Source organism: Malurus melanocephalus, unplaced genomic scaffold (assembly GCF_030028575.1).
Source record: "Malurus melanocephalus ecotype Western Australia unplaced genomic scaffold, MMel_1.1 scaffold_32, whole genome shotgun sequence".
NCBI classification, from domain to species: Eukaryota; Metazoa; Chordata; class Aves; order Passeriformes; family Maluridae; genus Malurus; species Malurus melanocephalus.
In genome coordinates, this window is record NW_026623264.1 from 492067 (window position 1) to 508172 (window position 16106).

General features: G+C 37.2%; 1 protein-coding gene across 1 annotated transcript in view; it reads left to right on the plus strand.

Moving 5' to 3' along the window:
- PREX2 (phosphatidylinositol-3,4,5-trisphosphate dependent Rac exchange factor 2) overlaps positions 1-16106 on the plus strand; it is a 161527-nt gene that overhangs the window by 43098 nt on the left and 102323 nt on the right. Inside the window, exons 3-7 of the mRNA XM_057363910.1 lie at positions 66-188; positions 2050-2154; positions 4917-5018; positions 6748-6909; positions 14297-14430. Coding sequence (XP_057219893.1) covers positions 66-188; positions 2050-2154; positions 4917-5018; positions 6748-6909; positions 14297-14430 — 626 coding nt within the window. The remainder of the gene's footprint in view (positions 1-65; positions 189-2049; positions 2155-4916; positions 5019-6747; positions 6910-14296; positions 14431-16106) is intronic.

Consider the following 16106-nt stretch of genomic DNA (forward strand, 5'->3'; position numbering starts at 1 on the left):
CTAATTGCATATTTCTTCTGTTTTGTATCTGAYGTTTCACTTATATATGTTTTATTCTGTTGCAGATGTTGTTTTCAAATATTGAAGATATTCTTGCAGTTCACAAAAACTTCCTGTCCCTTGTGGAGGATTGTTTACAGCCAGAACCTAATGCACAGCATGAAGTTGGAACCTGCTTTCTGAATTATGTATGCTATCTTTTATTCCAGCCTTTTTTTCATGTCTTTCTTTTATATTTGCCAGTATTAATTACTGTCATGATGATAAGTGTACATAGTCATGAAGACTAAATATTACCTGATTACATAATGAAGAGTATTTTGCAGTTCATCTCTTGGTTACTGTCGTAAAAAAAAAGAGATGGAAGGAGAGTGAAGAAAGAACATATTAAATGACAGACTTTTTTTGTTTTGTCATTTTTATATTCACCAGATGAGCTCAGGCTGACAAACTGAGCCCTGCATCTGTGTTAGATGGAGGTACAAGGTTGCATGCTACAGCAAAAGTAGTATTATCTTTTTATTCCTCTTTAGTGCTATGCAAAAATGTGACTATTTAGTARAGAAGTACATGTTCTGGATAAAATACCTCCATGGTTTTGGATTGGGAAGATATTTTATTTGTGACAACTGCAGTACCTCCTCAAGTGTGTTTGTATGTCCTGCAGTAATTGGTTTCTAGGAGTATTATTCTTCCTGTTGGAGCAAAACAAGGATGTTACTGTTACAGAGCTTTGCAAAATGAGGACARATTGGTTTACTTTGAGTTGTAGACCTTACAAAAATTCTAGGTTTCATTGTTATCTCTGGTTAGAGTTCCATTTGTTCATTAAGCCTTTGATTATTCATTGTGGGAGGAGAAAACTATTAATGGTTCATGGAAAGATTTTACAGAAGTTGAGTAACATCAGTTTTTAACTCTGCAGAAAAATGGATCATATTTGAAAACAAGTGTTTGCAGACAAWTTGGGTAATAATGCCAGCAAATTGGCCACTCCTTTTGCATTTTCTTCATGTGTTTTTATCCTGTGTGTTTGTGGTAGTTCAGCCTCTGCAATTTTCACAAAACCATATGAAGTTCAACAGAGACTTGCACCTGGGAAAACATTATTTGGGAGTGCAACACAGGCTCGAATCTACCTAGCTGAGGATCAGCTCTGTGAAAAGGGACCTCAGTGTCTGGTTGGACCACCAGATCAGTATGCGTGAACAGTGTGCTGCTGTGACCAAAAAAAAAACATCCAAAAAATCAAGAGGATGCTGGGTTGCTTTAGCAAGGGCATCGCCATCGGAGGTCCAGAAATCATTGTCATTGTCTACTCAGTTCTTGTTAGGCCACAGCTGGAATACTGTGCTCAGTTGGGGTCCCTGCTGTACAAAAGAGATGGGGACAGTCTGGGCAGGGTCAAGAGAAGAGCACAAGGTTGATCAAAGGATGTGATCATGGAAACTGTGTCATGTGGCTGCCTGAGAGAACTGGGTTTGTTCAGAMTTGAAAAAAGAAGGCTTATGGGAGACTTTACAACTACATTCCAGTATTTAAAGGGTGGCTAAAAAGATGGAGACTCCTGTTTTAGAGTCACATGGATAATATGAGGGGTAATGGGTGCAAGTTTCTCCTGGGGAAATTCCAGTTGGACACAAGATAAAAATTTTTCACAGTGGGAACAATCAGCCATTGGAATAACCTCCCCAGGGAAGTGATGGATTCATCAAAATTGGGCACATTTATGATGCAACTGGACAGGGTTCTGGGTCATCTTGTCTAGACTGTGCTTTTGCCAAGAAAGGCTGGACCAGATGATCCTTGAGGTCCCTTTCAACCTTGTATTCTATGAATCTATGTTTGAAATTCCCAAGTGGTGCTCCCAGGCTGCTCATAATTTGAGGCTAGACCTCAAATAATAAATGTATGAGGAAGAACTGACCTTCCAGAATGAAAGCTATATTAGCAATTCAGCTTCGCAAAAAGTGCTCATTCCATGTTTTATTAATTWAAAAAAAAATCAAAGTGACAAGTGAAAAACAAGGTCTCTTTTTGTTTCTGCAGAAAGAGAAATTCCGTATCTATGATGAATACTGCAGTAACCATGAGAAGGCACAGAAAGTTCTTCTTGACCTGAACAAAATAAGAACAGTGCGGACGTTTCTTTTGGTAAATAAACTTTGAACTGCTGTTCTAATCTTGTATTTTCTGACAGGCCAGTGAATTGTTAGCACTGTCACCTCCCCCATGTAACRAGTGCAAGCCCACCTGCAAGGGGTTAGCAGGCAGTTTTAGCTGGGTGTGGTGTTTCAGAGGAACGGGGTGTGTAAATCATGTTTTCACTGCTGCCCTTGGATCTGTGGATAATGCAGCATTAGGCAGTGTGCCTTGAACATGCTGGCCAGGAAACAAGGGTGTGAATCTCTAGAAAGGAAAAAGAATAGGATAAAATAAATGAGGTGAGATAGGGAAGCTGAAGGACTCAGTGGGACTTCTGAAGGGAAGGTCCGTGTTCTGGTAATGTAACCAGAGCTGTTGCAGACAGAAAAATCTKCTGTTATGGATCATAGAGTAGCCATTCTAATCTTAGAGATTGACTTAATCTGAGGCTGAAAGAAACAGCTCCACAACTAGTCATCACTTTATAAGACAAGTAAGGAGAAGTTTTAAAATGTTCAGTATGATAGTACTTGTGGTTTTGCAACAGGAAAACCAATTTCCATGTAAATATTGAGTTTGCTAATAATTGACATTAGTTGTTAAAAGAAGGATTCATTGTGCAATAGTTTTTGTATTTCCTCCATGGTGTCCTGTAGTAACAAGGTCAGCTGTGAAATGTGTAGCCTATTTTATTGGAACTTAGACACCTCCTCGGGTATTTATGGATATGCTATCAAATTTTGGAGTGATCTGATCTGATTATTATGTTTTGGTACTGGAGAGCAAGTGACCCTATCAACAAACACATCACAGATGTGTTTAACAAAAAAAGATTCTGTCAATGCTGACAGTATCACAAGTTGTATTTAATTTTATTAATTATTTTTAGCACGTAGCAGCATTTCATTGCTGCTGTTGACAGAGTTCTTGGTGAGGTTGTCCTATTGCAGCCCACTCATTTTTTGAAAGATACCAGATCTGACTCCCCAGCTGCACTTATTTACAGCCAAGTAAATGGCCACTGTGGGAATTCCCTTATGTGGGAGATACGGGGTGCTGTGAGGCAACATCTGCTTTTTTACTAAGAATCTCTTATTCAGAAATGTTTATTCATAGTCGGAAAACAGCTTCAAAGCTGTCCTGTTTTTTGACTGAGTATCCTCCACCTTGTCACAGATTAAGGAACTTCCTACACATGTTTCTTGTACTGGGAGCAGCATGGCCAAACTCAAGAAGAAAGGGTGAATGCTGACTACAGAGACAAAAAKCAAAATACTCTGGAGAAAGATTGTACAGAGCTTGTTCTGTGAGAAAGGAAGCCAAGTGTGCAGTTGTGGCAGTTCATGATGTGTCAGTGTTGCATGGTCCTGGGCACGTGCAGCAGGCTTTCACATCTGATTTGGGTTCACTTGGGGCATTTTAGGTTCACAGAGATATGGGACATATCTGTAGGATTAAGTGCAGCAGTCTAACCTATAGAACAAGACATATGACTGTACAATTAGAAAGTGCAGTCAAAGCCTTCTGGGCATGTCAGACAGTCCAGGTCATTAGAGGTGTAGTTGTCTATAAACAGCAGGGAACTGAAACCAGACTTTTGAGCTTTTGAGTATATATAGAGACAGTTACTATATAAATTATAACCTACATTGCCATTATCTCACTTGGTCTTGATCAATAAAGCTTTTGTGTTGTCAGGTTAAGTGAGATCCTTTGGGGTGAAGCATCCTCTAGAATAAGACAGAAGCTGCCTGGCCATGAGTACAAAGCAGAGACTTAGGGGTGGGTGAGGAGATCCCCATAGCAGCGCTGGTTATAGGAAATGTGTGCTGGGTGGCCAACCAGTTGTGTGGCCTCTGTTCCATCAACAGTGGGCCTGCACCCAGATCTGTGGCCTGTGTCGACATCCCATCTGGCTGTCCTAAACTACTCCTGTTTAGCGTCCTCAGCTTAGACAACTTGTTCTTTGAGGCTGAGAATATCTCATACCATTGCATCACAATTCATTTTGATCTCTTAATAAAATAATTGTCAGCATTACTTTAGGTCTTTATGTATTTACACTTCAGTTGCAGCAATTCCAAACATTTGCTGTGATGCCTCTTGTATGTTTTCTTATCCCGAAAAGCCCTTACTCTTTTCTTTGTCAGCTGCTTTTCCATGGGTACTTCCACCCAATATTTAATTTMCTCTCTGCTTCCATAGTCAGATATCTTTTTGAAACTTTATAATAGTTTTTTGCCCWTGATTTCAGRATATTTTTATTCATTGCACATGATATTTAAATATAGAAGCATGAGAAGAGAACATGGTTTTTTTTTGAGGTGTGCATTAGGATGACCATGTTTGAACATGAACTTTGACACTACTTAGTACTGCACACACACTTGTTATAAACAGCAACTTCTATAGTGGTCAGTCACCCTGAAATGTTTTTATTTTTGTTGAAGTCTGAAAACATAGTTTGAGCATTTTATTTATTACCTTTTAGTTTTAAATTTTTAGAAAAAGTCCTTCTCTTCATCAGACTGGATGAGAGTACCTAGGTGACAGGCCTGCATGATGCCTTTGCAATTTCCTTGTCATGTTGGATAGCCTGTGTGTATGTTCAAGCCTGTACTTTTGACAGTCTTGCAAACCTCYCTCTTTATATATATTTGCACAGCTTATGTACAGTTTTGCCAGATATTGGATATACCTATGCYCTTGTCTTCATTTCTGGTAATTTTCCTGGAATTTTCCAATAATTTGTGAACCTGTTCCCACTCCAGAACTGCATGCTCCTTGGAGGACGCAAGAACACCGATGTGCCCTTGGAAGGATATCTAGTGACACCAATACAGAGAATATGCAAGTATCCCCTTCTTTTGAAGGTACAAGATTTTTATTGAGGACTTTATCCTTCTGATATAAAACTGGTTGCTAAGCGTGTTTCCGTACTCTGGGAACAATCTTTCTACACAGTGAATTATCTCTTTATTGAGATGCTGAAACCAGACTTGCTCTCATTAAACTTGTGGCAAGTCTTCTGACATCAGTATTCAAAGAACTGAGGAGCTTGGCTGGATCAAGATGWTTAGCTCTATTCTGCTTCTTCTTGTAAGGTTGCCTCTCCATTGTTGGGTAGAAGTGGAGCCCTTTGGGAGAGTTTAATGAGTCTAATTTCAGCTGGGTTTGACCATGCCCTTGCTTAAAGTGGTAGGATAGCAGAGTTTGTTGGTGACACACTTTGATGATGCTGATTTACCATCAAAAAACTGAAAATGAAAAATATTAATGATTTTTTTAACAAGAAAATCTATAGTGTAACGGTAAAGTGCTGTAAATGGTTTTATGTACAATTATGTTTATTCTTACCATGTTGTGACAGCTTAAAGCAATGAAAAATGTTAAATGTGGTGATAAACACTGGATATTCAAACCTCTGAATTTCTAATTTATCATGTTAGGAAATAATAAAAGTAAATATTTTAAGCAAATTTTTGCTTAACAAATTAAGGTCTATTATTAGAATAGTAGAGAGGAAAGCCTCTGTGAGAAAGCTAAACTGTGAGAGGAAAGCCAGAGCAGATTCTGCTCTAAAAGCTACCTGAAGCATGATTATTGGACAATATTTTTCACAGTGCATGTATGAGTTTTGATCTGCAAGATTGCCAGCTGTGAGGCATGTGACAAAAAAATTTAAGAAGAAACATGTTAGTATAAAAGTTTTAAAAACAAATGAAAAATATAATCATTACAATGAGGTGTGAGTCATCCCAGATAGCTGTGGCTTTACAGTTCCCTTGGTCTATTTTGAAATTATTTTTCTATTCTATTTTTTGAAAGACAAACAGATAAAATAGGGAAAAATGACTAATGAATTGCTCCAGAGCATTGAAATGAATATATTAAGTAAATTTAAGTACAGGGTGTGGTGGCAGCAGGGTGAGGGCTTTGCAGGGCATGCACTGAAGGCTGTTCTCAGTCAGCCCAGCTGGAAATGGGGAGCTGCTAGTGTGAGATGGGAACTCTCAACTGAATGCTGGTGGCTCCCTTTTGTTTATCAGCATGGCTGCCAGTACCATCTGAAATCAGTGAGTCRGCTAAGCTATTGTTCAGTGTGCTTTGCAGCATTGCATGAGGTTAAACAATAGTGTGGASCTAAAGGAACGTGTGTTTTCTGCCCTGAGTTGCAGGAGAGGCAGGTGTTAATTTTGACAAGAGTGAACAATGGTTTTTTTTTTTTAAGCAGAGTTATTATCCTTGTTCTTGAACTGTTGTATCCTGCAGGATATAAAAAACAAACAAACCCAAACCCCAAAGCTCAACACGAAGGAACATTGTTGGAAGACAAAATAGCTGAAATTCAAATGTCTTCCTAAGTCATGATGACTGTATATTGTTAGTAATTAATTACTCTTGAGTTTTAGTGTCCTATTAGGCCACAGTTCTAGAGGAGTTGCTACTATTCCACTTAGTAAAAGACAGGACTGCCTACTTTCTTTTTATGTGCTGGTTTGGTTTAAGTCTCCTATAATGTACCTTTAGAGATCAAAGACTGGTTTATTTTTTTCTCCCTCCACCCCTTTTTTTTTCCTTTTTTTTTCTATGTCTAAATAGGAATTACTGAAGCGGACCCCAAGGAAGCACAGTGACTATGCAGCCCTAATGGAAGCCCTCCAGGCAATGAAAGCTGTCTGTTCCAACATAAATGAGGCCAAGAGACAAATGGAAAAATTAGAGTTTTTGGAAGAATGGCAGTCTCATGTTGAAGGATGGGAGGTACTGTAGTAAGATTTGTTGCTTTGTGTATTGAGGAGGGAGTAAGAGTTTTSAACAAGTATGTGTTGCCCTGTTTTTGTGATCCTGAGGTTCTATCAAGTTTTCAGTTCTGTGAAATCACAGCTTTTGTGATCTACTTGGTCAATTAATGCTCCATGACTGAGCAATGCTGACTTCGAGGGAGAAGGGTAGTTTTTTAGTGTTTGATTGCAATATCAATCCTATACATTAACATGTATGTGTGTATGCATGTACATCTATAAACCCTAATTTCAATGCTTGTTTGATTTTACTGCTATCTATGCCAGCCTAGCAGCACTTTGTCTGATTGAAAAAAAACTTTGATTATTGTTTACTATTGGTTAAGCATTGTGTCTATGGGTTTTTGTCAGTTTGTAGGTAGTSTCTTATTATTGGGTGAGCTAAACTAATGTGAACATACTCAATGGAATCTGTGGGGGCTGAGACTTGYGGGGTTTTTTAATAGCTTGCAAATGGAAGAATTTTAATACTCTGACATTAGATGAAATAACCATAAATCTGGTTCTGAGTTAGAATTTGAAGTAGTAACCAGAAAAGCCACCCTTTCCCCAAGAAAACCACAACATCAAGTAGCTGTAGCACCAAATTCTTCCTTTTGAGTACTATAATCAGTTCATATGGAAAGACAGATGCAGGTAAGAGTATATATTTAAATTAACTTAGGTGTTGTATTGATATGTCTCAGCTGCCTGTACTGACGTGGAAGGGAAACACAAGTGAAGTTTCAATCAAAGAAATATAAAGCAAACATTGTAAACATATTCAAAACTGACTTAAAAAAAAAAAAAGACGGGGTTTCAACATGGAAGTAGTTCTTTTCTTTTTTGAATACTTCATTCAAATATTCTACTTATCTTCATGAGAAAGCTCCTTAAGAACTAGAGGAAGAGGTTTTATCTCTTCAAGCTTCGTGGAAGGCTTACAGACTGGGAGATGTTGCAGGAAAAAACGTCTTTGTTGCATATTAGTCTGGTAGCTTAAAGATCAGGTCTCAGTCTCTATAGTGGGAAATGGCCCTTGCATGGTGCAGAGKAAAGAAAGAGTTGGGGACAGGGATGGGACACTGATGGCACACTGAAGCTGAGAAAGCCTCGAGACAGAACAGATCTGTCTGAACCTTAACTGACTGAGTTCCCCAAGAAGTCTGACAAATAACAGAACGTTGTCTACAATMGACAACTTTTAAGTAGATATTTGTAGTACTAGATAAAAAAGCAGAAATAAGAAACAGTTTCTGTTCAGCTCTGTCCCCCCACCCTCCAGATTTTACTGTACCTGCTGCTTCTTTGACTTGCTGTGTCTAAGGACATGCTCTGGTTCTACAGCAGTGGATTTAGCTTTCTCCTGCCATCCATAAGGATCCAGCAGAAAAAAAAACAACATTATCTGAAAGGAGCATAGACCTGAACAAAGACCCCCCTAAATACTACCCATGACACCACATAATTATTTCCTGTATGCTCCACGTGAAATCTCCTGATCAGTGGACTTTTGCAAATCTTTGGTTTGTTGTTAATTGAGTGGTGTGGGAAGATTCGGTTCATTCTAAATGTGGATTGTGCGACTGATTTTACTTKAATCAAAATTCTTCATGTTTCTTCAATGCATTGTGTGGTTTGAAATGTTTCTCTTCAGGTATTTTTTCCTTGTGTAGCAGCATTTTCAAGAGCTGTTTTTCCATTTCTGGCAAATCATCTCATGCTGCACTTCAGGGCTCTGTAATTTTTTGGTACATGATGAAATCCCACTAAAATTCACTGTGCATCATGAGAAGCAATTCCAGCAAGTACAAAAGTGATATAATTGCTKGTCCTTGTTTAGACAAACCTTTCTGCACTTATTTGTAATCCTCAATCTGAAATAAAATAAAATTTTAAACAATCAAAATGAATGACAGACAGTGTGTATTCATGACTTGATATTGTTAGTAGGATTTTGAAAAAGAAAGGACTAATATAAAGTGAATATAAAGTGAACTTCTAAATGTTTGAATTGAGAACAGGTCTAGCTGACATCACTTAACAGCTTCTTGTTTAGACGAGGTGAAAATGCATTTCTTCTTGTAATTAGCTTGAAGTTGGTATCATTATCAGTAGCTTGAAAAGGTACTTTATCTGAACTTTAAATGCATTGGAAATGCTGGTGTTATAACCTCRTGAGAGAAGCAGCAGCAAGTTAAGTGCTTATGTTGCTAAATTATGGCAAGGAAATTTGCTAAATAATCCTCATTGCCTATYGCCACTTTACTCCTTCTATTGTTTTTAACTTTTCAATTAAGTTTTCTACTGCACTACAGTGATTAAAATTCTACTTGCTTCCAGTGTCTGAGTCATAGATATTTGTCAAATCCATCTTAATGAACACACTCAAGTATAAAGTTACAGTATTATTAACTCAATGCATTATTAGTCATATAATTTGGTTGAGAATTTACTGTTCTCAAACCTTTATCCCTGAAAAGGGGATTAATTCTCCTGCATTAAGTTTCTTCTGAATTCTTGGTAAAATATCCAGTAGTAAATATTTTTGCTTTTGGAAATGTTTTAATGAGCAAAAGTGATAATAAAGGAAGAATATGGACATAAGCATGTGAAACATGGATTTCTCTGTGCTCAGAATGTATTCTCTAAACTGTAACAAAGTAATTTCCTGCCAGGCTTGGTGGKTTGGTATTTTGGGKTTTTTTTTGCCTCCCCTATTCCRACATTTCATTTTAGGATTTCACCTGTGCTTGAACTCTGAAACAGTGCTGTTGTCTTAAAAGAGGATGTTTTCAGTAGAGTTATGTGGTGTTTATTGTATTTTAGCTGATTGAGTTTGATATCATATGGCAACCACAGGGTCCACAATCTGGCAAATTTGCCTTGATCTTAATATGCGCATATTTTTCAGGCATAATTATAAGGTTAGTCCTTGAAATGGTAAGAATTCCAGAGCATGTATATGAGCTAACAGTATTCTGAAAGATTCCCAACAACAACTACAAAAAAAAGAGTTCCTGAATGCAATGTTTGAGAGTGGATTTAATTAAATAAACATCTGGTTCTCTGCATTGCTTGAAAATAAAGAGGCAAACTTGTTGGAGATTTCCTTCCAGAAGGAAATGCTTAGCACATTGCTTGGCCCCAACTAGAAGGAAAGGGAAAAAAATCAAGACTATTTTTAGAAGCTGATCAAAGCATGACTTGAATTCCTATACTTCAGTGTCATAAAACAAAGCTTGTGTTTATTATGATAAAAATACATATTCATAGAAAAAATGGAACRTCTGTTTAAAGAAAGATGATTTTGAATATAATGACTTTCTCACTTAATTTCCTAAGTGGTAAAATTTATTGGCCTGAATTCAGAACTTGTGTAGGTAGCTGTCTCAGTTGGAGAATGTTTCAGCAGCTGAAGGAATCTTGCAGTAAAATTTTTGTGGATGGAAGAAAAAACAAATTTGTTGCATTTGTTGTAAGCTGGAAGCTGAACAACTCAATATGAGTCATAGGCCAACTTAGTGATAGTAGCATGGGGTATTCTGTTCCTTTCTRTTCCAGCATATCATCAAGTAATATTTTACTGGAGATTCCTATTTTAAACTCCAGAATTTCTAGCCCTTTCACATTTTATTTGTTTCCTAAGTCCATGTGCAAGTACAGAAGTGTAAGTTAGTGTTAGTCTGTAATTTCTGACTTATTAACCTGCTTGGCATTGACTCAGTGTGGTCCAACCTCAGTACCTAATGGGAATTTGCCTAGAACATACAGATAAGTACCTTTTTTGTGACAAAAAATTCCCATTAATGCTGCTTTTTATCTCAAAGTAATTAAAGTAATTTTTTAATGTCAAAGAGGGGTATTTAATGAAACAAGGATGGGGGAGGTTTTGTTTTAAATTTYTTGTTTATAGTCTCTCTCCTTCCATGCATTTATTTTTCTATAAGGTCATGGTAGTCCAGACCTCTTGCCTGAGCTTTTTCCTTCATTGGAATGATGGGTGTSTGACTGGCAGCCAAAGGTTATCAGAAGCCATTTATACCTAGATAGCCTGCAGACTCCAAGATTTTATGGGSTTTTAATTCCACACCAGCTGTCCTCAAAAGGCACAGAGTCTTTGGCCCTGGTGCTACCCATGGAAGAGGACTGCCCCACAGTCTTCAGTGACCCATAGATTCACAGTGTAAATCTGCTTTGCAGGTCAGTGTTTCCCCCACTGAATAATTGGTATGATTTGCTGGAAGATGMTTAAAATAGGTTTGTATCTACAATACAGGGCATTTTCAAATTGACAGATCACAAAAATGCTGGTTTCATTGAAAATGGTCCATGTTTGCTACTTACAGTACCTTGAATGTATAGAAGATGAATAACATACTAGTAGAGATGGTACATTTAGAGTGAGCAACCCGATCACCTTCTCTTACAAGCACTGAGTATAAATGTCTGTGAAAACTTTGAAATAGCAAATTGCTTTTCAGGTTCAAGTTGCTCATATTGGAAATTCCTGTGGTAGTTTCAGTGCAAATGCTTAATGAAAACATGTTTGTGTCAGAAGGCTCTGGTAATACTTATTCTAGAAATATTGTAGGTAGTGTGGTTCAGTTTTAGCTGTGCAGGAGAAAACCTCACGTGCTTCTGGGGTGAGGGTGACCCCTCCTATGCTACTGCAACCTTGATCCTCCCCCCATGAGAGGCACAGCTTAGAGCTGGATATTTGAATTATCCTGCTGGGCTGGATATCAGCTGTAGCTTAGTGTTCCTGCTGAGAGGCCTTGGGTGGGTTTAAGGTGTAACTACATCCTTCATGAAAACTTGTTATTGTTGTCAGGTCTTTGGATGGCATGGTGGATATGGCAATGTTTGTGTGTGCTCTCTGCTTCTTCCTTCTTCAGGGGTGATTTTCATCATGAGGGATGAAGAGAAATCCTCACCCCAGATGTGGAAGCAGCAGTGCTTTCACATGATATAACCCTCCTTTATTTCTCCATTTGAACTCCATGCCCACCCCAACTCTAGCAACAGGCAAAAGTATTACGTAGGCAAGGAAGTGTCGGGATTTTTCTGCACTAGCAGTGTTATGTAGGACAGCAAGATGAGACTTCTGATCCTATTTTTTTATTCCCTTGGACTTCAGCAAATAYAACTGCAATAACGAAATTCACTGATCTGCACTCACAGCAGCATGGGTTGTGATCTTGTCAGAAGGTATCTGATAAGTGACATTAACACTGTTCAGTCTTTGGACGAAGTGTCTCCAAGGGAAGAAAAGTATCTCTAGAATGTTGTTTTCATCATCTGACAGTTTGTATTAGAATGGGAAGAAAATTAAGAGGATGACAGTAACAAAGTTATGAGATGACCCTCACTACTATACTGTAACATCGAACTTGAATCATAAATGAGGCAATTTAATAAGTCAGGTAGCCTGAATTATATACATTTAAAATATGTATAAAATATGGTATTTGATGACATGATGCTGGCGCAGTAGCAGATCTTGTTAGGACTGTTGGGAAAAGGTTGTATTTTTCTCTGGTGAAAATCAAATTCTTCAATTAGAAAAGATAAAATGTTTTTAGAAAACCCTTTCTATGAAAAGCCCCTCCCTTTTGTAGAAAGCTGGAACTTCTACTACATTTTTTGAAGATTTAAGCTGATTTTTTTGGCTTCCTTACAWAAAAATACCATTTTTCTGCAAATTAGAAATGTTCTGTAAAAACAAACCAAGACGCTTTAAAAAGTATCTAACCTTTTAAAATGCAAATTGTTAGTAAGTACTATTCCAGCAAATTTGAAACACAGAATAAGACATTGTTTACCCTTTTTAATACACAAAAGCAATGAAATGGAATGGAAAAAAGTGACCTSCTTTTCCGTAATTGTGGTCAACAAGCATTACATGCAGCCCTAATTTATGCCTAATTTATATCACTGTGGGTGCTTTTAAGATGTTTTCAGTGTTTCATTTTGAATAAAACTATGAAATTAGCATGCTGGTATCGATGCTCTCTTAGGGAGGGAAATATGCTGAAGTAACTATGGATGACATTTATCTTTGGCTYGTCTGAACACTTGATCCTGACTGGAAGCAGGAGTTGTTAGTTAATACAAATCCAAAGTGGCTTTATTTGGAGACCTGGATTGTGTTCCAGTGTGGTGGTTGTGCAATCTCACTTATCTCTGTAAACAGACTGCACTCTGCTYGGGACAGTCTGAGCTATTGCTCAATATTCACAGCTGTGACATACAAAGGATGAACAGTAGGGTGAAGAACTGTGAGAGCAGGATGCGTGATCGCTTTTGGCTCTTAATTGGATCCATTTTTCTTTGGCCTACTGTGGTTAGATCAAGAAGAGGAAGTAACTACAGCTATSACATGCATAAACCATTCAGAACATGTGTAGATGACAGGAGAGTCCCGGCCTTTGCAGGTTTTCCAAGCTGACTTTGCCTCAATTCAGGAAACTCTTCAAAGCATGAATGTATGCTTGATGCAGCCAGCACAATATAGAATATAATTATCAATAGGATTGTGTGTCTGGATGCATATAGCACATGAACAGCAGCTCTGTCCCACAGGAACATAGTTTTTCAGACTAGCAAAACACACCTCAGAAGTCAAGGTAGGTGTCCTTGAAAGGTAAATTTCTCTTTACCAGATACAGCAGTGCCATGAAYTTTCCACGTAAATATTGGTAAAAAAAGATTTTTCTTTGTTAAAGTTGCTTCTCTTTATTAACTTTTATGAAATGCCTGCTGCCTTTTCACATGAATGATCTGTCTTGAAGCAAAAATGAGGCATGGGAAGATTCATCCCAAACATCTAAAGCTTACCAAAATTCTGATGCCTTTGGAGTAGGTTCAGATGAGGTCCTAACTGCACATGTGACTGTTAGCTTTGCCCAAGTTTTATATCTCGCTGTTTTGGTTTTTATTTTTTATTTTATATTTTGCATAATCTAGTATAGAAATATGTATCCTTGATGATGTTCAAGTCCCAGATTGCTTCAGCTTCCAATTTCATCATGGCACAGATTGTCTAGTAAAGCCCCATTTTCAGACACTTCTGGATAAGGTTACTGAGGRTAAAAGCAGTTGATAAATTTGGCCTATTTTTCAGAAGAGGTCTCTGCACAAATGTAATATAATTAGGATTTTTTTTTTAATAAACTGTATCTATTCACAAGGCTAGTGTTATCACCACAAATTATGATTACTATGCAATAAATTGCCATGACCTGGATTTTTAGTGTTTCCAGAGAACCGTTATACTTTTGAGTTTGTATGACAAGCTTTTCCTTAGTTGATGGAAAATACTTCAGTTCTCACTAAAAGAATAATCTCTTTCCACTCAATTTTAGGGATCCAACATCACAGACACATGCACAGAAATGCTGCGAAGTGGACTACTACTGAAAATTTCAGCAGGAAATATCCAAGAGAGAATATTTTTTCTTTTTGATAATCTTCTGGTCTACTGCAAAAAAAAGCACAGGTAAATCATTACTTTCAAAAGTAATACGTTTTTCTCACAGTGGTACGAATCATGAGTATGCTGTTCCATAAGAATCACAGCATAAAAGTTAGCATTTTTAGAAGAAACTTACACTTCTCTTTGGTTGGTATTTAATTCAAGCAATTAGAGAAAATTTATATGGAKGCAGAATCCTAAAGGTGAAGTCTGGGGAGAAAGAATCTGTTTTGTCAGCCTTCCACAGCAGGTTTCATGTGATGGCCTCACACTCTTCTAGGAAATGTAAACAGTTTGAATTTTTAGTTCAAACAAATTATTTTATTGCACAAGCTACAATACTCAGTCTCTACAGAGTCAAGAATTTCGTACCTTATATTTGTAATCAGGGAAAACAGCCAGAAAGCTGCTGCTTGCTGCATTCCAAAGAGGAATTCCTTAGTTCAGCAACAAGCTTCTGTAGATAATGTTCTGAGAAATAAGGGTTCTCCTACATAAATATATCCCTCTTGATGCTCGAGTTTGTCTCTTTGATCCAGAAGTTGTTTTAGAGTAGCCACTGAATACATGGTATTGGGTAGATATTTGAGAGATTCCTGGGTACATGGTACATWTTTTTTTTTTWAATTTCTGATTTTTGTTATAGTTTATTGTCCAACAATTATAAATGAATTGCTGATTACATCTTTTCAGTTGTCCTCCACTAAGTTGCATATTTTTGTAGCCATATTCTAGCTAAAATGTACTATTGGATGAAAATTTAAAAAAGCATGAAAGGTCATTTGTGTTCTCTTTAGTTTTGAGCAATCATGTCATTGGCTGCTACTATGGCGACATCTTTGCAGACAATGAAGTAACTCAATTTAAAATATAATTTCAGAGTTTGAGGTGGGAAATCAATTGGTTATATGCCAGCAAGGTACTTCAGGCATTCATTGGCAAGTATGTAAAGAGAGAAGCCTTGTATTTTGGTAATTTTACAAAATTGCCCTACCTTCACAGTGTGAGATATTTTATGTAATTTTTAACCATCCTTTTGTGGCAGAGTTGTGTAAACATGGATTTCTATAATTGAGTTTACAGTTACAAAAGTCAATAGAGCTGTTAGATTTACTCACTTTGGAAAGAAAAAAAACACGTTATATTGAGCCTTCATGCTTGATGCTGGTTTTGCTTTTTTGCTTCCTTCTTTTTAACTTATTACTCAATTTTTGAATAAGAAATTTATAGTATAATAGTTTATCAGACAGTAATAAAGTAATAATTGAGAGGCAGGTAATTTCCTGAAAATTAGTACCTCTTTGGAGTAAATGAAGGTCAAAATTCAGGTGATCCTTGACTTTTAGAAATTGTCTTTTTTTTTTTTTTTTGATGTACAGTATTTATTGTCATTTTAGGCAGAAAAGGATAGAAAATAATACCTGGTTTATCTGAGGTTGGAAAAGCTTTGTAGAACCGGGGTCTCAAAAGTCCTTGATTTCACTGGGAGCAGTTTTAGCAATGCAAAGTGCTTTGGAATATATTGCAGCAAAACTTCAGCAAATCTTAATTACAATTCTTGGTTAACCCTTATGTTAGGAAGGAGAAATGTTGCCTTTATGATTCCATACATTAATCCCATTTATGATGCKAATGTATGTAGGTCAAGATGTGTATCCAGAGATGTTCTCATTTCACTATTTTTAGTCACGACACCCTCA